The sequence below is a fragment of the Filicampus tigris genome, chromosome 2 (genome assembly GCF_054856515.1).
Source record: "Filicampus tigris isolate MCC_2025a chromosome 2, RoL_Ftig_1.0, whole genome shotgun sequence".
In the NCBI taxonomy this organism is placed as follows: Eukaryota; Metazoa; Chordata; class Actinopteri; order Syngnathiformes; family Syngnathidae; genus Filicampus; species Filicampus tigris.
In genome coordinates, this window is record NC_141218.1 from 10,226,050 (window position 1) to 10,248,861 (window position 22,812).

General features: G+C 42.6%; 1 protein-coding gene across 2 annotated transcripts; it reads left to right on the top strand.

Annotated features, from left to right (window-relative positions):
• On the top strand, positions 1 to 22,793 carry inppl1b (inositol polyphosphate phosphatase-like 1b). 2 transcript variants are annotated; one of them, XM_086024100.1, is made up of 28 exons: positions 1 to 321; positions 3,198 to 3,261; positions 4,555 to 4,696; positions 4,971 to 5,091; positions 6,079 to 6,219; positions 6,722 to 6,809; positions 6,899 to 6,976; positions 7,054 to 7,194; positions 10,890 to 11,004; positions 11,083 to 11,183; positions 11,394 to 11,496; positions 11,586 to 11,782; positions 12,034 to 12,151; positions 12,248 to 12,344; positions 12,588 to 12,726; positions 12,881 to 12,980; positions 13,234 to 13,322; positions 13,633 to 13,714; positions 13,818 to 13,907; positions 13,995 to 14,108; positions 14,845 to 14,933; positions 15,014 to 15,101; positions 15,397 to 15,549; positions 15,973 to 16,054; positions 17,330 to 18,119; positions 19,180 to 19,295; positions 19,725 to 22,206; positions 22,697 to 22,793. In XM_086024100.1, exons 1-27 carry the CDS (start codon positions 185 to 187, stop codon positions 19,816 to 19,818), a joined length of 3,669 nt encoding a protein of 1,222 aa, XP_085880226.1. In that variant the 5' UTR covers positions 1 to 184; the 3' UTR covers positions 19,819 to 22,206; positions 22,697 to 22,793. The 2 variants fall into 2 exon arrangements, with proteins under 2 accessions (XP_085880226.1, XP_085880227.1); XM_086024101.1 differs by having other exon boundaries at positions 4,558 to 4,696.
• The last annotated feature ends 19 nt before the right edge of the window (positions 22,794 to 22,812 follow it).

A 22,812-nucleotide genomic window follows, 5' to 3' on the forward strand; every position in this document is an offset into this window, starting at 1 on the left:
CCCCCCCCCCCCCATTTCCCATGCAGCCAATGCTTTTGGGAGCAAACACGGAGCGAGGAAATACTTGTTAATGTAGCTTGGATCAACGTCTTACCAAGGTGATAGACTTTGAGGACGCTTTACCGCCAATACACTCTCCTCATGTGGATTTCCTACATTAGACTGTCTCTCAACATCGGTTGCCATGGCGACGGCAGCATGGTATCACCGTGACATCAGCCGCGTGCACGCAGAGGACTTGCTGGCGCGAGCCGGGAGGGATGGAAGCTTCCTGGTCAGAGACAGTGAATCAGTGCCGGAAGCCTATGCTCTGTGCCTCCTGTGAGTATACGTTACACACTTGGAATCACCTGAATGACCCTTGCTAATTTGACGATGTTGCATATCGTCGTTCATGTGTCAAGCTTTATGAGGTATGGCTCAGAAGATCGGTTCTGTTTGATAATGTTGTAACGGGCAAAATCGGGATCAGTTTGAACATAAACAATGGGTCCAAAATGCTATGCTGGTATCACGTGAGCAAACTGTGAAAGAACAAAATAAAAGGTGAGCTAATTCACAATTTGTAGACTGCTTACATACTCTGATGAAACCACGTCTTACTTATGCAGTACATGGAATTCTCTCATATTGCATTCAGTACATTAAAAAAAATGTCTTTAAATTGTGGGGTAGTGTTATTTACAATTAATTGCACTGTACCATGAACTTTGAATAACATGACCCGAAAAACAGATTCTTGCTTGACCTCATATTTCACTCACCAAATCGACATATCAACAAAAAGTGTTTCTACAATGTGTTTCTATTCATGAATTCACTAATTAGCATTTTTTTCCCCCTCTGTAACCTATCCTCACCTCTTTGCTGAAAAATTCACCAATTCGCGGCATTCGGGTGTATTTTTGTACACTTTAATGCCTTAATTCCTCAAGATGCCGCTCAAACCCTGGCTAATAAGAAAGTAATAATTCTTGACAAGGAAGTATGCTGAAATTATTAATCGTAACTACGGTATTTAAAATCTTGGTATGTTAGGGAGGAGTTACGTTTCTCCTGGGTTGTGTGTTTTTCTTCAGCTATTAAAAAGCTATCAAGCTATCATGGGATCATAATCACTGTGATTAACTATTAATTCAGGCAATTATACAAATTTTAAAAACGTTTTATAAACTGTAAATTACTCACGTTTTAGCAGTATGGCTCTGTCCCTTTACAGCGTGAATAGTGCGGGTAATGTTGATTTAATTTGTTGGATTTGAAGCGTGACTTTAGGGTACAATTTTCAGTTCAAACACTCGCCTGTGTTTACAAACTCAAAGTCGTGAGTCAAAGAGTGGCATTTTTACAGGCTAAGGTTGGTTCTTGAAGTTGAGCGACTATTGGCCTGATGCTAACTAGCTAATCAACTCACCTGTATACTGTGGTGACTCAAGTGTGACTCCAGGCAAAATGGTGGTATTATGTCAAGACTAAAATGATCTTAAATATGTATCTTTTGAAAAGTATTTTAAAAATGTTTAAATTTGTCATTCATTCCAATCGAAAGGCCCAAGCTAATGTTAGCGCAGATGAGGTTAACTTGCTAACTGAACTGTGTGGTTGCCTCGCGTCATTTACTTTTCATTATAGTCTATGTTTAAGTGAGTTTATCTTTTCATATTCTAATTTACAGTTACACTTATTTTCAGTGTTGTAATGATAGATTTGTAGCCTTTGACGGATACATTCAAATTAGGCAATTAAACAGCCTTGCCCCAAAATGTTTTCTTCATTAGTTTTAACTGCAGGATTATTCCACTGAACCTGGCTGTCAGAGATTTTTCAATACATGGCATGACCCACATAAAACTGCCCTACTTTAAAAAAGGAGGTAGTTAGCTAATATACCATATGCTTGTAAAGCTGTAAAGATTTGAAACCAGTCATCCACTGACCCCAATTACAAAATAATTCAGAGGCTTCACTTCCACGACAACTACAAGATCATCACTGTCAACGTCAGCCGCTTTTAAATGCTGGCAAAAGATTCCCCTTTTCCCACCATACTGCTTCTTTCTTCCCTCGGGCCCCATGGAGGAGGGCGGGAGCTCCAGTGACCACACTATGCTGACTGGTCTTCAGCCTGCGCCAGACGCATTCCTGAAAACTGAGCTTCTCCGCCTGCGCCGCTCCCTTGTCCCCCCCCCCCCCCCCCCCCCTTTCCCCTGTATTCTCTCATCGAACTAATTTTGGGGATTGAATCACCCCAAAGAAATGAAATAGTACACATCCGCCAGGAAGATTATCATTTAACAATGTGTTTGTGACCGTAGTGGTAGTTTCCAGTGGTGTAGAACTGCACTGCATCATAATGAATGGAGATTACCTCTCTCACGTAGCTAACTAAGGCAACCAATACATTCGAGACATAGCTTTCATGATACCATATTAAAAAAAAAACCCAACACCTGGTATTGATAGTGTTGTTGTCTGGCATCTCAGTAAAATCGGTTAATATCCATCCCATACAGCAAACTACGTCCATAATAATAAACACAATCATACCTCTCTGTCTTTGTCAATCAAATCAATTTTTTATCTTGGAGGATACTTTCAAGACAGATGAGCAAGTGGTGAAAATCCACAGTATACAGTAGTGAGAGCATATACTGTGCAGTAGTTACACTAATAGCATTAATTGCCTAAGTGATTTTTAATGAACTGTCACAATATTCATCCATCCATATTCTGAACCGCTTATCCTCTCAAGGGTGTCACAATATCAATTAAAAAAAAGTTCCAATTTTCTTGTTACATATTTTCTTTTTCTTTATATGTGTAGATTATACAGGTCGTGGTAATCCACAAAGATTGAATCGAGGCAACTGGAGTCTTGTTTGTTGAATTTTTTCCCATGTTGGTTTCAAGCTGTTTATCTGGCACTCTACAAAGAATCCACTAGCTCAATGCTAACAAATAATGCGAAACACCATAGACAGGCTTGCCTAAATTAACATAGAAGTCACAGTAATTCCAAACCTTCACACAATTGCTACTTTAGCGCACACGGATCAGCGACACATACAGAGCACGTGTCCTTATTTTTTTCGATTAGTCTCCTTTGTTTTAGATGAAGTTAGCTATTTCCAAAAATTGTTTTTCACTTCTTCATGTCGTCTGCTCCTAATTATTTGTCTTGTTTTGTTCTTCTCTAGGTTTCAACGCCATGTTCATACATATCGCATCCTCCCCGATGGAGATGGCCTCCTTGCAGTCCAGGTGAGTGACATCATTGCCTCATGATTCCTTCACCCGCAGTGTGCTTGACCACAGAAAAAGCATTGTCCCCCAGTGTCAAAACTGGCTTGAGTAAGAAAATAAATGTACTGTATTTCATAAAACAATAGTTTGTTACGCCTTTTATACGGAGAACAGGAACACGTTTGTGTTTCCTCTCTGTGTGGCCTCGCAGTAGCCCCGTTGTTTCAACGGCATCTCCGCCGTGCGGCCGCATGCTTGTAGGATGAGCTCAGCAGCTCAGTGAAGACTTGTTTTCATGTGTCACAGATTCTACCCCCACACGAGGTCAATGACTGGTGGGCGTGTGTGCTGCTCATGCATTGTTATTGTTATACAGCACTCTGCGCACTCCACAGTATGAGTCTCTTGGCAAATTCGGAGGATTTTGTCTGAAAGTAGCCCTTTTACAGACAAACATACTTTTAAGAAAATCCCTGGCAGTCATTTCCGTGATGACCGAAAACTTGGTTGCTCTTTCAGTTTTTCCATTGCCATCGATTCAAAACTCCCAGACACATTTTTTTTCCCCTCTCCCTGATTTTGCTCTATTAACTCGCAAGTCACATGCTTTCCCTTTTCTTTTTTTTTCTTTCATTTTTCCAAGTGAACACCAGAGATATTTTGGGCCGGTTCTCATATTACACTTTGGTTCTGTTTAATTGTGTTTCAAGAGGTCTTTGTGGTCTGAAATACTATTTGTAGCCAGACCACTCAGACCAAAGATCAATTTCTTTTACCAACTTAAAAGAGACCAGAGGAAAAAATGGTCTGCTATTAAGCTTTCATTCACTGACTTTGTTCAACTGGCTTATTGATGCAATTCCTCACTTACCAGAATTAAAAGTTGCATTTATTATATAATGTATGCTCTATAGCAACACAGCGTGCAAGTGGTTATCACTTCTGCATCACAGTAAGTATGTCCCAGGTTTGAATCTCTCATTTTTCCTCTCCTTGTGTGAATTTCTTTCATGTCCTCCTGTTTCCTCCTGCCTTTCATAACCATTCATGTTAGGTTGATTAAAGACTCTTAACTGCTCATAGGTGTGAATGTGATTGTGAATGGTTCTTTCAGTATATGTCCTGTGGCAACTAGTCCAAAGTCATGTGGGATATTATCCAGCTCACCTGCGACCTTAACGAGGACAAGCAATAGAAAATGGATGGATAATTGTTTGAGCACATAAGTACAGTGTGACCTAAAAAAAAAAAATGAAGGTAATTAATGATAAACATGAACGATGATGACGTTTGTGTGCGATTTTGTGTCAGCAGACCACACAGGGAGTGCAGGTCAACTGTTTCCGGACACTGGAGGACCTCGTTATGGGATACCAACACCCGCATAAAGGCCTGGTCATCCCTTTGCTTTACCCGGTGCCCCGTGACACCGACACTGGAGATGAGAGCTCAGGTTGGCCCTCGTGATTTGAACGCACCACCACTGCTACAACCAATCTCGTATAATTGACACAACCAACAAAGTAAAATTGCAGCATCGATTAGGAAATGACTCAGAAATGTAAAAATAATCCCAACAATTTTGTGCAGCATAAGAAACTGTTGACATACATAATAGTATAGCTCTATTGCAATGTTGAAATTTGAAAGAAATTACAGTCAAATATTGAAATGTAATACACACAATAATTGAATAATTCCATTTGCTTATGTGTATGTTTGCGCAGATGATGAGAAAACGCCTCAAAGTTTAGCTCCTGTCAACATGGTCACCTTCACGGCAACTCCGGCAAAACCAGACATCCATTCTTTATTCCTGAATAAGTTGCAGGAACTCAACACATCCAGGTATTATCCATTTTCCCCCCCGTGTTTCTTCTTTTTCTTCAGTGTGTGTAAGATGAAATGGAAGTGTATCAGATGCCGTGCAAGTCCAAAATAACATTTCATACAACACTCACACACAAAAAAAACCCTTCAAATTGAACAAAAATAGTCACTCACACGGGAAAAATAAACTGTTTCACTCACCAAAATCCTTCCCACGTGCCCAAAAACCTCTCACTGTTACCACAAAACCTCACAGGCAACCAAAAACCTCACACATCAAAAAACATTTCACACACGTCAAAAAAACATCTCACACGCAACCAAAAACTTCTCGCAATCATAAAAAACCTCACTCACATCAAGCAACCTCTCACAACAAAAAACATCTCACACACACAAAAACAGCTTGCACACCCACAAACCATCCCATGCAACAAAAAACTCACACACACCAAAAATCCTCTCACACACAAAAAAAACTCGAACAAAACACACACCAAGGAACATCTCACATGCAAAGAAAAAACTCTCACACAACCAAAAACTCCCACACGGACCCCCCCAAAAATGTTTACCCCCATAACACCAAAACCTCTCATTTGCACCAAAAAAAAAATCCCTTACTCACTCCAAATAACCTCTCACATGACCCCCCAAAAAATAACTGACACACGTACAAAAAAACCCCAAAAAAAAACCTCTAATCATCCATCCATCCATTATCCAAGCCGCTCATCAGGGTCCCAGGCGTGCTGGAGCCTATCCCAGCTGTCTACGGGCAGTAGTCTCACTCGCACCCCAAAAAAATCTCATGCTAATCAAAATTCTCTCACACGCATACAAAAAGTTATTTCATTCCCCATGACCCTTCTTACTAAAACAAAAAACAAAAAACGCTCCCACAGAGAAGAAAAATCAATCTGTGTGATAGGCCATTCTTTTTGGCACTCATAGAAGACGATATCGTTGTACACGTTGTGAAGCATCTTTCGCCATGTTTTCCAGTACTGCCAGTGATGTGATCGGACTGCTCAACGACTATCTCTTCAGCCAGCTGCCCCTGGACATCGAGGACGTGCATCAAGGGGCGACGAGCCTCTCCCACCTCAAGCGGACTCTGGGTGTTGCCTGCCAGGGCCTGAACAGGTCAGCGTCTGTCGCACGCAAAGAATGAATGGGCAGGGAAAACACACTTTGGCTGCAAATACCACACACTGCTTTTACTGTTCACTTGTTTTGCTGTTTTGATGTCCGAAGACACATTTACCAAAGAGCTGTACTAGAATTTGTACCTCTGCAAAGACAATCATGCTCTGTTTTATTGGAACTGTCATGGAGGTGCTAATTTAACAACACAGTGCACCTGGAAAGTATTTAGTGCTGCACCTTTTCACCGTTTTGTTACATGACAGCCTTATTCCAATTTTTTTTTTTTTGTACACACCTGATGTCCTAGTTTTTTATTTTCAATACATTTGCAATTTAAAAAAAAATATATCATGTTGGTGTTGTGTGTACGGTTTTGAGGGGAAAAAAACAATTGATTAAATTTTAGAGTGAGGATGTAATTTAACAAAATGTGAAAAAGTGAAGACCCACTGTATGTTTATTATTTTAGTAGCAGTAGTAACGTGGTTCTGACCCACAGTGAGATTGACCTGACTCTTTCGAGTCTGGAAACCCTGGCCAAGGTTTTTGACCACCCCAGCTGCTCTTTATCATGCACAAATTTGCAGGTACGGTATGATAACCCGTCCCAGAGTGTGCCTTTCTGCCGTTTTGGGACATTTCTATCTGACTAACTGCGTCGTCTTCATGCAAAAAGGGTCCCGAGATGGAGATGGATGCTTTACTGTGCAAGATTTCCGCGTTGGTCAGTCTCCTGTCATCCTTGGAAAAAAAGGTTTGCACTGACGGATAACAAAAATATATCGTTGCTAACGATGTTGAATCAAACATGAACGTTTTGTGCTTGTGAAGGTACTCAAGGCTCTACAAGATGCAGTAACCAATCACAATCTGGCTGTGCAGCCGAACCCGCCTCCTCCGGAACCAACGCCCACCGTTACGACTTCTGCCAAGAGCCGCGGATGTCGTCAACTGCCAGTCCACTCTTTTCAGGTACGCTGCACAAGCATTTTGCTACATACATGATCTATATTAACCTGAGCCGCATGCAGTATAGAAAGCAGTTTGAGCATTAAGTCAATATCCTTGATATCCAGGTTAAGTAGCCCATTGCCATTCCACCTGGCAGTTTTACCTGAACGAAAGGTGCATCAAAGTAAATTTGATGCTGTACTTGAACCATTTGGAGTATCGGCATAGTTTTGGTCTGAGGCAAGCCCCCTCTCTGTCCATTTTTAAAACCCGGTTGAAGACACATTTCTTTTCTCTGGCTTTTGATCAGACCTGAAAGTTTCGGCTCTTTCCCGGTGTCAATTGTATATTGTGTTTTATGTCAATTTATTGGCTTCATTATTTATATTTATATATTATTTATGTCTATATTTATTAATACATGTATCACTGCCTTTTATTGTTTTTGTTCTATTTATTGTATTGTTTGTAAAGCGCTTTGTTACAGCTATAGCTGTTATGAAAGGCGCTATATGAATAAAATTGTATTGTGTTGTATTGTATTCAAACTTCCATAATTCAGTGCCAGTAGCACTTAAAACGATTCTGAAAAATTCAACGTGTTATCTTCAAAAAGAGACCAAACCTATGCCGATACTCCAAATGGTTCAAGTACAGCATCAAATTTACTTTGGTGCACCTTTCGTTCAGGTAAAACTGCCAGGTGGAATGGCAAAAGGTTAAGGTACTAGTAAGCTCTTTGTCTTTGCCAGTACAGTAGAACAGTTCGGCGCACTAGTAGAGTGACTGTGTCTTATTTGTAAGGTTTAAATCTACTACTAGAGTGCCACTTTTAGCTTACTAGTATGCAATTAAACCTTACTAAGTAAACTGCTGTGCTTCCCTAGTAACACCATTAGGCATGTATGTATCAAACACTAGTCGCCTCCTTATCAAGGAAAATTGAATAATAGTCAAAATGTTGTTTGAGAACTTATTTGATATCCTTGATATGATCTTAAATCCATGTACTAGTACGCTCTTTGTCCTTACTAGTAGGTGAACTTGAGCTTACTAGTAGAAAAACTCTATGTTACGGGTTAGGCTAAACTGCGCACTCGATGACGACTGTATGTGACCAGTATTACTAGTGACATTATAAAATTGTATTGGTAAACGTTTAGCGCCTCACTTGTAGTGTTCAGATGTCAATCGGTGCAGTGTTGCCTACTAGTTGTCCTAGTAGTATGCTAAAGTTCTCCTGCTAGTAAGGACAAAAAGCCTTATTAGTACACGGTCCTTAAAGTGGAAATCAACCCAAACATATTTTTTTCAAGAATATGTTCCCAGCAGGCCCACTAGTTGAAACAAGGCATCCTGATTAATATTGCGTTTGTGGAATATGAGTTAAGCAGCAAAATCCACCCGTTTTTAACCATCTCAGGGGGCGGCCATTTTGTCACTTCTGTTGACTGAAAATGACATCACAACTGCTCACGGTTCAGGTAACAACCAATCACGGCTGACCTGTTTTCTGAAGCTGAGCCGTCATGTCATCAGTCGACAAGTGACAAAATGGCCGCCCCCGGAGATGGCTAAAAACGGGTGGATTAACTCTTATTCCACAAACGCAATATTTATCAGAATGCCTTGTTTCAACTAGTGGGCCTGCATAGAACATCCATCCATCCATTATCTGTACCGCTTCTCCTCACAAGGGTCGCGGGGCGTGCTGGAGCCTATCCCAGCTGTCTTTGGGCAGTAGGCGGGGGACACCCTGAACTGGTTGCCAGCCAATCGCAGGGCACACAGAGACAAACATCCGCACTCACAATCACACCTAGGGGCAATTTAGAGTATCCAATCAACTTACCATGCATGTTTTTGGACTGTGGGAGGAAACCGGAGTGCCCGGAGAAAACCCACGCAGGCACGGGGAGAACATGCAAACTCCACACAGGGAGGCCGGAGCCGGGATCGAACCCGCGACCTCTGAACTGTGAGGCGGACGTGCTAACCAGTCGACTGCATAGAACATATTCTTGAAAAAAGTATGTTTGGGTTGACGGCCTTTAAAATTCATACCGAAGATATAAAAGAAATGTTAAAGCAGCTTTCTTTAACAGCGGTGGAGAAGGTTCCTGTAGCGCTTGACACACGCCTACTAGTTGGACCAAGTTTCGATCCTTGTGCAGCACTAGTTCACTAATAAGGCTTAATTGTTTACTAGTAAGCCAAAAGTGCCGCTAGTAGTGGGGAGAAAAATACTATTAATGCACAGTTTTTCTACATTTGTGTGCTGAATTTCGTTACTTGAGGAGAAAAGGCGTACTAGTGTACATAGCCCTTAAGCTGGATATCAAGGATATCAAATAAATGCTCAAACAGCTTTTCCTTGCCACAGCAATTCCCAACACGAGGGTTATGGTGTGCTCAGCAGCTTAACTGTGTCAGTCAGCGTCAGTTTCAAGTGTGGGGAGGCCGCGTGGAGCTGCGGCGTTGACAGCTTGATTGGCAGCAAGAATGATGCTTGTGCAAATAAGAAGAAGCATGTCTGGCATTTGTTTGTCTCTATTAAAGATTGTTTGAAACATTATAAACAAGTCGGGCATTAGTAGCACTTAACACAAACCGTCATGAAATACGCTTTATGGCATTCAAACCTAAATGAATTTCAGGGAAAACGAGCAAATTGTAACATCACAGGCTAGTATTCTAAACATATTTTCCATTGATGGGCACTTTACTCTTTTTTGCCGGTCCATCCGCGACCAGGCTACCCTTTCGCCCTCACCCCTCCGTCCTTATTCATAAAACCTTTCGTCCTCCGACCCCTTGACTTTTAAAGCGCTTCAATGACAACGCATGACATTATTTCACGTTCATTAGCTGACTAATTTCCTTTTCACATCCACTTACCGGCCGCGAGTATCATGAGTGGATTGAATTGTTTACAACTGTTTAACCAAGATAGATTTCAGCTGCCAGCAACCACCGTCATGATGATGATGATGATGATGATGATGATGATGATGCGGACCGACCGGAACAAGTCCAGGGACATCACGAGAATATTTAAGATTGCCTAATAACGGAATGCTATTGCGTTTTGGTGCAAAACTTTTAATGCAAGACATTTTCACTTTATTTTACAATAAAAATAATTATTGTGAAATAAAGCAATGCTATTTTAGGAAGAGAATGAACGTTGTTCGTTCTCAGTGTTAACAGTACTCAATGTTAACAAAACAAAATTGCTCTGCACTTTTTTCCTCGTCAGTGAAATTGGCGTCCACTAGAGGGCAGACTATGCCTGTGAGAAAAATATACTGCAGTGTTGTGATTCTGCAACCATGGCGGCTCTGTGGTATCGTGGAAGAAAACATTGGTGTTTCTTTTTAAAAGAACCCAACACAACACATCAGCCGGTACTTGACCCGGTCAGGAACGGACGAAAATCCACCTGCGTCCTTGCTTAGTCCGTCCTTTTTAAAAAACTTCTCGTCCTCCGTCCGTCCGTCCGTCCACAAAATGGGTTCCGGACGGACTGACCGTTCCATCTCTGGGACGGAATGCCCATCTCTGATACTTTCACGTACAAGGTACATTCCTGCATGGCCAAGAAACAGGTCTGCTCAAAAGCAGCTGATAAAAAAACACAATCAGTGGATTACTATAAATTTACTAACAACATGCCAAACTGGTTCACCGTGTCAGTAATGTGTTTGCGTTTCCAGGTAAAGATGCTGCGTTACGGCAGGCAGACGGTCACTGTGGATGCGGATGCAGGCGTGCTGCTCTTTGACAGGAAGGCCTCTTCATTCGATGTAGAGCGGATTTCGCATGACAGAGGTACTGTAATTCTTTGCCCATTTGCAATTGGGGCACTTGGATAGCTTGTCTAATGGCTTAGGTCCTTTTGTGCGTCAGTCCTTCAGGTTGTCAAGTACCAGAGTAGTCCCGCCAAGGTACGCGTGGTTATCGACAGCCACCACAACGCACCACGGGAGATGATCTTTGAGAGCACACGGGTAAATATGACTAGACGATATATTAGTTTATTTATTGTCTCTTAACAATGCTAATCTTCCTACCTGCCTACCTACCCTAAATTGAAACACTTAACCTAATCCCCATCCCTCCAGGTTATAGTGAAACTGCAGATCACTAAATTCTCAGTTTCATTATCCTTCGAAAAACACATTTTATTTTAAAACCCACCATTGTGTTTTCTCATTCAGAAGGGCGATGCCTTCTGCCAACTCATCCAGCTGATGAAAACGAGGCACTCCGAGCTGAGCGAACCTGACGTCATCTCTGTTTTCGTCGGCACCTGGAATATGGGTAATCGCTGACGTCTACTCACTAAACACAGGCTCCATTTAAGAGGCCTTGTCATCCGGGTTGTTTTTTGTACTGTTTTGCGTCCGCAGGCGGTTCCCCTCCGCCTCGCAGCCTCCAGTCGTGGGTCACTTGCTGCGGTTTGGGGCACACCCCCGACGAGTCTACCGCGTCACTGCCTCATGACATCTACGCCTTGGGCACGCAGGAAAACCCTCAGGGGGAGAAGGAGTGGGCGGAACATATTAAAGCGACCCTTCGCAGCCACACACAGATTGACTTCAAACAAGTATGTCGTATTTTTCTCTATCTGATACTTTCATCCACATGCTGTTTTTTATGTTAGTGTGTTATGAGCCCGCAACCTAATGCTACAATTTAAATGGATAGATTGACGCTTTATTCACGCTGCGAATCACCGCACCAACGTTCACATACGGTACACACATAATAATAATACAGAAACCACCAACACTTTAACTTTCAACCTGCTTCAAGCCAATAGTGGTGATGGGTGTAAAGCAGTTATTTTTCCTGTAGGTGGCAGTGCAGTCCCTCTGGAACATGCGCCTGGCTGTGTTTGTCAAACCAGAGCATGAGAGCCGCATTAGCCATGTGAGCAGTGCCAGTGTGAAGACTGGCCTGGGCAACACTCTGGGTAAACTCCCTGACGTCACAAATTCACATTTACAAAACATTACATACAATTAATATGGAAATGGAAGTTTGCAAGGAAGCGTTTGCTTTGCGACAGGGAACAAGGGAGCGGTTGGTGTGTCGTTTCACTTCAATGGAACATCGTTTGGCTTCGTCAACTGTCACCTAACTTCAGGCAGTGAGAAAGTTCTCAGGTACATTAGTGAATTTTGCCCTTCAGCTCCTTGTGAGACAACTACAAATCGTGCAAAGGGTACTGAAAGCACTGAAAAATTGAGCATGTATTCAAAAGTTTAGAGAAGGTTAAATTAAGTTTACCTGTAAAGGTTAGAGTGAAATTTAGGTCCATCGCAAAATTTCACCCGAAAGCCACATATCACTAATCTTTTGTGCATTTCGTGTTCATCTTTCCATCTGACCCTGGGCATGTTTTTCAGGCGGAACCAGAACTTTGCGGACATCCTCAGGCTGCTTTCACTAGGCGACAAACACCTCGGCGCCTTCGACATCAGTCTGCGCTTCACTCACCTCTTCTGGTGCGGAGACCTCAACTACCGACTGGACCTGGACGTACAGGTGCCACTCAAATCTTTGCATACTTTCACCATACGCTTACAAATTCTGCTTGTCTTACACTCCTCAGTTGTGACTGATTTGCCTCTGATGTAATGGTCCCGGAAAGGAATAATTGCAGACAGTGACAATTTTTCACTGTTCCCCGTGCCTGCAGGACATTTTGAAGCATGTATCTAAGAGGGAGTTTGAGGAGCTCATGTGTGCGGACCAGCTGACCCGAGAGAGGCACAAGAGGAAAGGCTTTCTCTATTTTAGTGAGTTGCATTTGTATAAAGCTGAAACTGTACTTTGGGATTGAGCCAGTTATCACAACTATAGCCTCCGTAATCACTGCATGCTGAAAGAATTTATTTTTTTTTCACAAGTGTTATAGAAGATGATTGTATGGATAATTCCCATGGATTTTTTTACTTTATGACACATTGAATTGCATTATTTCCAGACTGAAATACTTATGTTATATGTTCCTTTCTGCCTTTTTTTCTACATTCATCATTATTTTTTAAGAGGAAGAGAAGATTGCATTTCCACCCACCTATCGGTACGAAAGAGGGTCTAGAGAGTGCTACCTGTGGCAAAAGTACAAGACTTCAGGGGTGAGTAAGCGGGTTTAGCTGGAATTATCCCATGCACTTCTGAGGAGGAATTCTGAGGCGCAGCTAAAAGAGTCTTTGCAAAGAACATGATAAACTACAAAAACAACTACGAGCACTCCACGGACTCGCTTCTCCGAGTATTTTGTGTGTAACATAACCCCAGTGAGGGGAACCTGAATTGGACAAGAGCTGCCACAAGTTCCAAAAATAGCATTTAAATGAGTTCAAACAGGAATGCCTGGCATAGTTGAAAATATCTTCCACCGCCACGCACACTTTCTTTCTAGGCTTGCTTGTTCTTTTCTCGTAGGTGCGAGTCAATGTTCCGTCATGGTGCGACAGGATTTTGTGGAAGTCCTACCCTGACACGCACGTTATGTGCACGGCGTACGGTAGGAATGAGAGGATTCGAAGATGGCCGACATCACTTCAAAGAAATGATTACAAACCTGTGAGGCTAAAAAGTGGGGGAATTTTTCTCGTTTCGCTTATCAGGATGCACAGATGACATTTTCACCAGTGACCACTCACCTGTTTTTGCCACCTTCCAAGTGGGCGTGACGTCTCATTTCAGCTCCAAAGCAGGTATGCTGTTGAAGACTTTTTACACATGGTTGGAATTCCTGCAGCTCTCCTCATCATGTGAACAGTTTTGTCCTTCATGTCAAACAGATCCAGGTGCGGGCGTGGAGAGGGCCTGGGTTGAGCTGGAAGGCATCGAGGCCATCGTGAAGACGGCCAGCAAAGAAAAGTTCTTCATTGACTTTTCGTCACCTTGTCTCGAAGGTACGTTGTGGTAAAAATGTGCTATGTAAAGCAGCCATTCTTAAAGTGGATATCAACCCAAACACATTTTTTTTCAAGAATATGTTCCCACAAGTTGAAACATGACATTTTGATTAATATTGCATTTGTGGAATATAAATTAAGCAGCAAAATCCACCCCTTTTTTAGCCATCTCAGGGGGCGGCCATTTTGTCACTTCTGTCGACTGAAAATGACATCACAACTGCTCAGGGCTCAGATAACGACCAATTATGGCTCAGCTTCAGAAAACAGGTGAGCCGTGATTGGTCGTTACCTGAGCCCGGAGCAACTGTGATGTCATTTTCAATCGACAGAAGTGACAAAATGGCCGCCCCCGGAGATGGCCAAAAACGTGTGGATGAACTCTTATTCCACAAATGCAATATTTATTAGAATCCCTTGTTTCAACTAGTGGGCCTGCGTAGAACATATTCTTGAAAAAAAAATGTTTGGGTTGACTTACCCTTTAAACATTTTGGAGAACTTTTTTAGTGTTCCTGCTTCTCACGAGGGATTGGGATGGAGTCCTTTTGCTATTCATCAGCTATGCTGGGGTCTCCATCAATGTTACCTACCTGCACACATTTAAAAAAAATTATGCGACATGATGTAATGCAAATGATTTCACGGACCCACAAGCCATTGCTTGCAGATCCCCGGATTTATGTGATGTTACTCTAGCAGCTGTTTATTAACATGCTGTATCCCTTCCCAGAGACGCGGCGCTCAAATGAGAACGACTCGCAAATCTGCGACGTCCCCGGATTTCTCAAACTGGCCTGGTCCTTTAAACAGCTGCCCAAGGTCAGCGGCCCTCAAGTGCCGGCGTGCCCGCTTGTGGCTGCGAACACTGCCGCTAACTAACTCGTGTCTCTTTGCGCTAGCTTCTTCCGCACAGGTCTGACATGGACTACCTCCAGGATCAGCACCTGCTGCTGTCTGTCAAGTCATGTGATGGTTTTGAGTCGTACGGTAAAGTTATGTTTTCCTTCATAACGTCCAAACCATTTTGCCCTTGCTGGATGAATGTGAATGAATGCGTGCCTTGTCGTCAACTTGTCAGCCCTGAGTGTGTGCACACCACGGAGCAAAGTTGTGCCCCCATAGCATTTTATTTCAATTCTTTCAAACATGAATAATCAACACACAATTCCCCCAAAATTGATGAAATTCCTGAATATTCCGTTATTATGCTGATCTGTAGACGTCACTGAACTAAAGTGCACCTTAAAATGAGCCCGTGTGACCCGACATTTTGTTCATTCAGGTGAATGCTGTGTCGCTCTCCGCTCCCTTGTCGGCGCGTCAGAGCAATTTGAGACGTTCCTGAGCCACCGGGGTGAGGAAATGGGCTCCATCAGAGGACGGGTCCGCATTCATGTGCCCAAGGATCGACGGGGAACCCGTGAGAAGACCTACGGTGGGTCCGACGGAACAGTTACACACCCCCACTCCCCCCGGCACCCTCTGCCCTCTTTGCACTCTCTCTCCCTTCTCAGCTTTCACCTCCACTGGCACTGCATTTCCCGGCCTCTCCTGTCAGTCTCACATTGCTTCCTCTATTTGGTTCCTCAATGACCCCCCCCCCCACCCCACCCGGCTTGGCTTTGCACTTCCGCTTCCTCTTTCGGCTGCCGATTGACTGACCCTGACCAGATGCATCCTGAGACAGTGAAATGGGACACATTGGTATCATGCCTCCAGGTCAGCGTTTTTCTCTCAACCCCACTGTGCTATCATGCTGTACATGCTCACAATGAAACTGTCTTGCGCACACATTGAGGAAGCAGGTTTTGAAACACAATGACTGATTTTTGTCACTTTTGGCATTTGGCTTTTTCAGATTGGCTCCGTTTTGAAAAAGACGATAAAGGTCCCGGCAGAGGACACGTGTCTCCTGCATCCACACGAGTCCAAATAAATCGGTGAGGATTCATGTTGTCATTCTGTGTCCAGTGGTAAGTTTTTACAGTTATGAGCGTCAGTTCTTAGGTTTTAGTTGACGTTGTATAAATAGCTATGTCAACTATTCTACTACTGTATTTGGATCGGCATCAAAGGTTTTCATTTGGAGCCATGCCACACTATAAATCTTCATGCAATCACTTTAAAGCAACTCTAACTTATTACTTGAGAACCGAGAATTTAAAAATACTTTTAAAACGTCCGTATTCAACATCAGAATCATCTTTATTGGCAAAGTATGTTAAAACACACAAGAAATGTGTCTCCAGTAGTTGGAGCCACTCAAGTACTAAAGCGAACAAGCTACTGAAGCAAAATATACATTTAGGAGAAAGACACGGTACAAAGAGTCATTAAGCGATAAGAAGTATCCAGTAGTTTAGTAATACTTATCAAACAAGTGTGCAACAAATGATGCAGAATGTCATTAAGCAATATAATGCGTCCAGTAATGTGGTAATAATATGGTGATAATGTCCCTACAGCGTGATGAAGCTACACCAGTGAGTACAATACTAATGCCACTACCAAAGTTATTAGAGTTAACTCCTTCACTGCCATTAACGAATTTAGTTGTCTTTTCGCAGTCCAGCCATTCAATCCCAGGAATTTATTTATATTCCTTTCAATTTTTTTTTTTCAAATGTGAGGGTAAAAGAAGGTCTGAAACTGTCTGGCAGTCAATGAGTTAATGGAAACTAACAAAATAGATAAAAATAAAAAAAAAAATTAAAAAAAATGTTAATGAAATAAAAACTGGAGTGCTTTAAAAAAAAAGAAAACTGAAATTATAGTTCATGTTTATGAAGCTAACTTTATATTACATAATACTTATTGTTATCTTTTTTTATCTTGCGCTCAACATATTGCTCAGTCCATGTGTAAAAACACTTGAATAAAAACTAGACTAAACTAGAATGAAGCATTAAAAAAAAAAAAAAACCTAATCAAAACAACAACAAAAAATACTTTCAAAAAACTGATTAAAACTATCTGAATTAAAAAAACAAAAAAACAAAGTCAAAACAAAATAAAAGCTAACCATCATGAAAGTGTCATTGCACACCCTTTTAAGTTGAGTGGTCATGAGGAAACAATACAGTAGAGCCAAGGCTGACAGAATTTTTTTTTCCGGTTCAAATACCTCCAGAGGAATCCAAACCCATGTTAGGAAGGAAGTAATAACCTCCCTTGAACAGAAAGCAACTCGACTTGAGCTTACTCATGTGTTGTAGGTCCTTGGCAGCTCCTTCCAAACCGACTCCGAGCAGCTACACCAACCCAGCCTACTTCATCTTCGAGGGCGTGTCGGTGGTTCGCGGCATAGAGGAGGCTCTCCCCCAGCGAAGTGACCCGCAGGTGATCTGGGCCGGGAACGAGGCTCTGCAGCTCCCCAAAATATCAGCGAGGCACGTCTTCAACACGCGACCCTGTCGCCGATCGGACTTCACCGAGATCGAAATCCCCGCCGTCCTTCCCCAGTACACTACGTCCACTCAACTCCAGACGCCGCAACCCAACTCCTCTTACGAGCTTTTCCCCGCCAAAAAGCCTTCTCCCATTTCTCCGCCCTGCAGTCAAAGCATCTCCCAGTGTCAGGAGCACTTGTCAAAGCCTAAATATCATGCTAAAAACATTTGCCATGACTCCATATTACCAGAGAAGAACTTGAGGAACCTGTACATGAATCAATCCGCGATCATGCGGCAAAAAGCCAGGAGGGACCTCCCGGAGAGGACCGATCCCATCAGGAAAACAAAAGCCCCGCCCGTTTTCCAATTCACCCCCGTTCCCGTTCCTTTCGGACACTGTCGGCCTGCTCCTTGGGTGGCGGAGCAGCACCAGCAGCAGCCCCCCGGGCGGACGGGAGACAACTCCCTCACCGCTCTGCAGATTGCCAAATCCCTCAGTGAGGTTGACTTCTTCCCCTCAAAGCAGAGCCCTCCGTCCTATCCGAGCCAGAGGCAAGCCTACAGGAATGGTCCGGCGTTGCACACGGAGAGGCGCCAAAGCTGGGAGAATGAGGTACGACTCTCGTGGAGAGTTATTCACTGTATTTCTTCTCTTTTGACCGAGGCCAAGAATATCTTTTCAATATCTGCTAGCAGTGTTTGACTCTAATAAATAGGGGATCCATCCAACATCACTTTTTATTTTAGATAAACACTCATATTTAGCAGTTTTATTATTTATTATGTATGATTGTGATAGTAAAGAGACTGCTGTTCTTTTTGTGTAGCAACAAAGCTAACCCAATGCCCCACGCATCAAAAATAATGGTGTCAATGATAGAGAGTGATATTATATGGCAGCGCCATTTTGGAAGATTTTACAACCAAAATACACTTCTTGCGTGTGATACATCACTCATTTGTGACATCAATATGTAGAGATGGGCAAAAATATTGAACGTCACTTATACATCATCCGTCACATGTCTGCAGTGTAGATAACCTTCCGTCATCCCTCATTCCCGCGAGGGAAAAAATATTATTAATATAAATAATAATAGTAAACAGCCGTCCGTCTGAGACTTTGAGTAAACTTTCATCCCCCCGCCTCCCTTCCGCTGCGCTTTCAAAGCCTGTTCACAGCTTGGTCCCTCACTCAAATATGTCCCCCAAACAACAACAACCCACTATTTTCCTACCAGCGGTCGCCGCGGCCATCGAAGCCTTGCCGCGAAAAGTAGACTAATGACGGACCGCAGACGAATGGCGGACTAAATAAAGGGGTTTCCGTCTATGCTTAATCCGTCTATTTTAAAAATGTTCCCGCCATTCGTCAACCGTCAGCAAAACGGACGTCCGTCAGTGACGGATAGACGGACTGGTCCGTCACATAGACGGAATGTGGCACACAAACAATTCAGAATTTGAATTAATAGGAGTTGGTTCTAAAAAAAATAATAACACTTTTCGATTGCCGATTGCCATACATAATTTGGAGTCTCTTTATGAAAGGTCAGCAAATTTTAGGGTGAAAGAATGACATTTGGGCTATTTTTATTGCTGTCAAATGTCAAAACGGGTCAAATTTGACCCCAAAAAAACCCCCCAAAATTGTGTGTCTCCCATCAATGCAGGTATCTGTGCTCCAAGGTGCTCCAGAGACCGTCTGTGAGCTCCTCAGTGCCCTGGGCCTTCAGAAATACACCCTGGGACTCAGTCTCAATGGCTGGGATGATCTGGATTACTTCAGGTAACGCTGCTATTTCTCTTGCACTAATGCAGGGACGCTCTTACAATGCTACTGTTACACAACAGCCACATTTACCACAAAGCGGTGCGGTTCATAAATCATCAGATGTTTATGTAAAGCGGTGGGAAGAAGTCACACAACTTATCCATCTCAAGTCTTAACCTTTGAATTCCAAACAAGTCAAGATGAGTCTCGACTAAATTTCAAGCAAGTTGAGTCAAGTCTCAACAAGTCTGCCACTGTAGCCACTTTGCACTCAGGATCTGTATTTGCTTTAGTTAGCTGTACGAACACATTGCAGTTTTCGGCGCACACCATTTTTAACTCTCTTTTATACACAAGAGAAGGTTTCACTTAGATAAAAGGGGGCTGACACTAAAAATGATTGCTGTTTCCAAAGTGCCACAGTAGCATTTGTCCACTCCACAGCGGCATCACAGAAGACGATCTGCGCGCCGCAGGGGTGACCAACTCTTCCCACCGACGCAGGATCTTGGAAAACCTGCCCAGGAACTGGAACTGACATACGCTCAATTATAAAAACAACACAAAACATGGACAGGAAGAAAACACATTTTTGGCCAAAAAGACGACATCGGTCAGGTTTCATTTCAGCACTTCAGCACTCGGAGCCAGCTTCAACTTTTCAGGGATTTTGTTTCAACTTAATGTTAATGCGTCCATCCAACGAGATCTACATGTTGATTTTCAGAAGTCTGCCATGTGCAATTTCGGGGAGGGGGTTCTTCAGATTTTCAGGAACTGCTGCCCTATATCGAAGCAACAAGCCAAGGAAAGGACATCTGCTTCCGATCCACGTTTCTTTCGTCGCTCTACTCGTTTTCCTTGCTGCACGTCGGTGATCACTTTGTGCTTTTTTCCTTGACTGCATCAGAACTGGGTCGGGTTTTGCATTTCTGTCATCGACAGCGGGCCACTTTATCTCGATCGCTTCGGTAGTCAAACAACTCACAATTTGACCAAAAATATTCTGAATATGATCCAAAACAGGTGGCGATAAATTGTCTAATCTCACTTGTCTTCTAATCTGTATTTTTCTACAGTGTTTTTACTTCAGTTTTTGCAATGTGTGAATAATAAAAGTTTGTTAGTGATAACAAGTCAGAGAAAAATGCCAACAGCATTGATAACTAAAATGGGAACTTACCACCAACACGTAATGCTTGCTACATTTTGTTGTGTTGACAATGACAACTAACAAAGACAAAATGGTACTTTAAAGATTACCTGGTGACATTTTTTGTTTTGGTGAATTTTACCCCCTTAACTGGATTGCAGTGTTCCCCTGATATTTGCAGCAGTTAGGGACTAGACCTACTACAAATAGTTAAAATACACTAAAAACTACTGATGCCACAAGTTGGCAGCAAAGCACTACTTTTGTCCAAATAAAGCTCCTCAACTCACTTCAAAGTAGTTCCTCAGCACCAAGTGGCCTCAAGATGGCAACCAAGCACAATTTATGCCGAAACGAAGCTCCTCGACTCATTTTAACATAGTTCCTTGTCACAAAGATACCACAATATGGTGCCAAAGCTATACTTTTACTGCTTTGGCCAGAGCACCAACATATTAGCCGCTAATGGAATATAAGTTCCAAAAATAAAATCCAAATATAAGTTAAAGTAGTTTGCGAGTCGAATCGCGATTATGTGGGGCAACACTGTAATTGAGTTGAATTTTTTTCCTATGGGGATAACTATGTCTGAACTCATAATGAATCAAAAGTTGAATGCATTGTTGGAGTTCCAACATGAGTAGTGTACTCATTCAATGGAAAAATGTGAACAATATCCAACTCATATTGATTGTTGTTTCCAGCTCACATTCATTTTGTCCGCATTATCCGAAGGCAAGCGTTTACTATCCATCCACTCTTTCCCCACTGAGTGTACTTTCTGCTACTATTGAGCCTGGATCCGAGCTTGTAAAAGCCCACAAATAAACCTAAATAGCGCTATCCAATCCATACTGTGCATACGTAGTCATGTCGATTCAGCTCTGTTTACCGTCTCGCACTCCTTCTATCATGTCACTTAATCGGCGCTTGTGTCCGCTGTCTGTCCACAAGTAAAGTGCATTACACGACCTTCAGCAAGCAATCCAGTTTGTCTGTCTTACAGTTGGACCGGTAGGGGCAGAAGATCGTGTTTTTTCCGTTTGAGTGAGCAAAGCACACCATCGCACAGCACCAGGCAACACACCCTAACTCAATTTGACAGATTTTCTTGCCTCTATTGTTTTATTTTATTGTCTGGCTGCAAAATAAGACCTCACTACTGTTTCCCCACATTAACTCTCAACATATTCCCAGTGTGACAGTGACTTTGCATTTTGCTGCTGTAGTTACTGATTAAGGCACAGCCAAACAAATCTTGTCTGTTTACTGACCTCTAGCTGCTTTGTCCATGAAGTCATCACCTGGACGGAATTTGTTTTTGGCAGCGCGTACGCTAAAGGGGGGGAAAACGCATCACAAAATATTTCCTCTGATCTGTTTTTGTGAGCCAGTGCGATGCTGTATACTGCATGTAACAGACACCCGACACTTGCACATCCTGCAACCAGCAATCTGGCTTTACATAGATAATAGTGCTCAATTTTGGTTGACCTTTATGCTTGTTGTCATCTCAGAGGCACTTGAAGTAAGTTTGTGGTAACTTATTAAGAGGAGTCTTTATGCATTTATGTCTTTACGATCAGACATTACTGTCTCATGACTCGTTCTGAGAACAAAGCAGGTGAAACAAAATGGACTGCCCCCCTAAGGACATACTTTACAATAGACTTTAAAGACGGAAATGGTGCAGCTGTGCAAATATATTACTCAACGCCTTTGGGGAGCTTTTTTGGGCGTTCTTGGTTGGAAGCTGATGAGGAAGACCAAGATGTAAGTCATGTGTTTTTAACCCTGTTGTATTTACGTTCCTGCTCAAGTAAATGACCCCTGTACGTCTATTCTTATGCGGTTTCGATATGTCTGTGCTTCTCAAGGTTTACATACAGTATTTTGCGTGGTTGTAGTTTAGAGTGTTGTACATGGTAACTTTTTGCACTCACTGTACGTATGTATTATGTTTACAGCTCGACATTTGAATTTGACACCAGTTCAGATAACATTTGGTCCCACTTAAAAATAGAATAAAACGTACTCTATGCCAGTGTCCAATTTTCCATCATCAGAAACATAGATAATTACACTACCTGGAAAATCTACTTTAATCACATTATTCGTTATACTTCCCAGTACCGCTCTTATCGAGTTCCACTTTAAAAGAATACAAAACGAGTTTGAAATAACTACGGTGCAGGTTAATAATTCAACACTTAAAAAAAGTGAGTCAAACAAATGCGTGGTCTTTTTTTTTTTGTCCAATCAGCACCCCCACAGTTCCTGTGTAAGCGCGCACGGATCGCCTTCCTCTGCAACAAGAGCGCGCATACAACTTCCCCCTAGCACCCCCCCCCCCGTTCGACCCCCCCACCCCACCCCCAA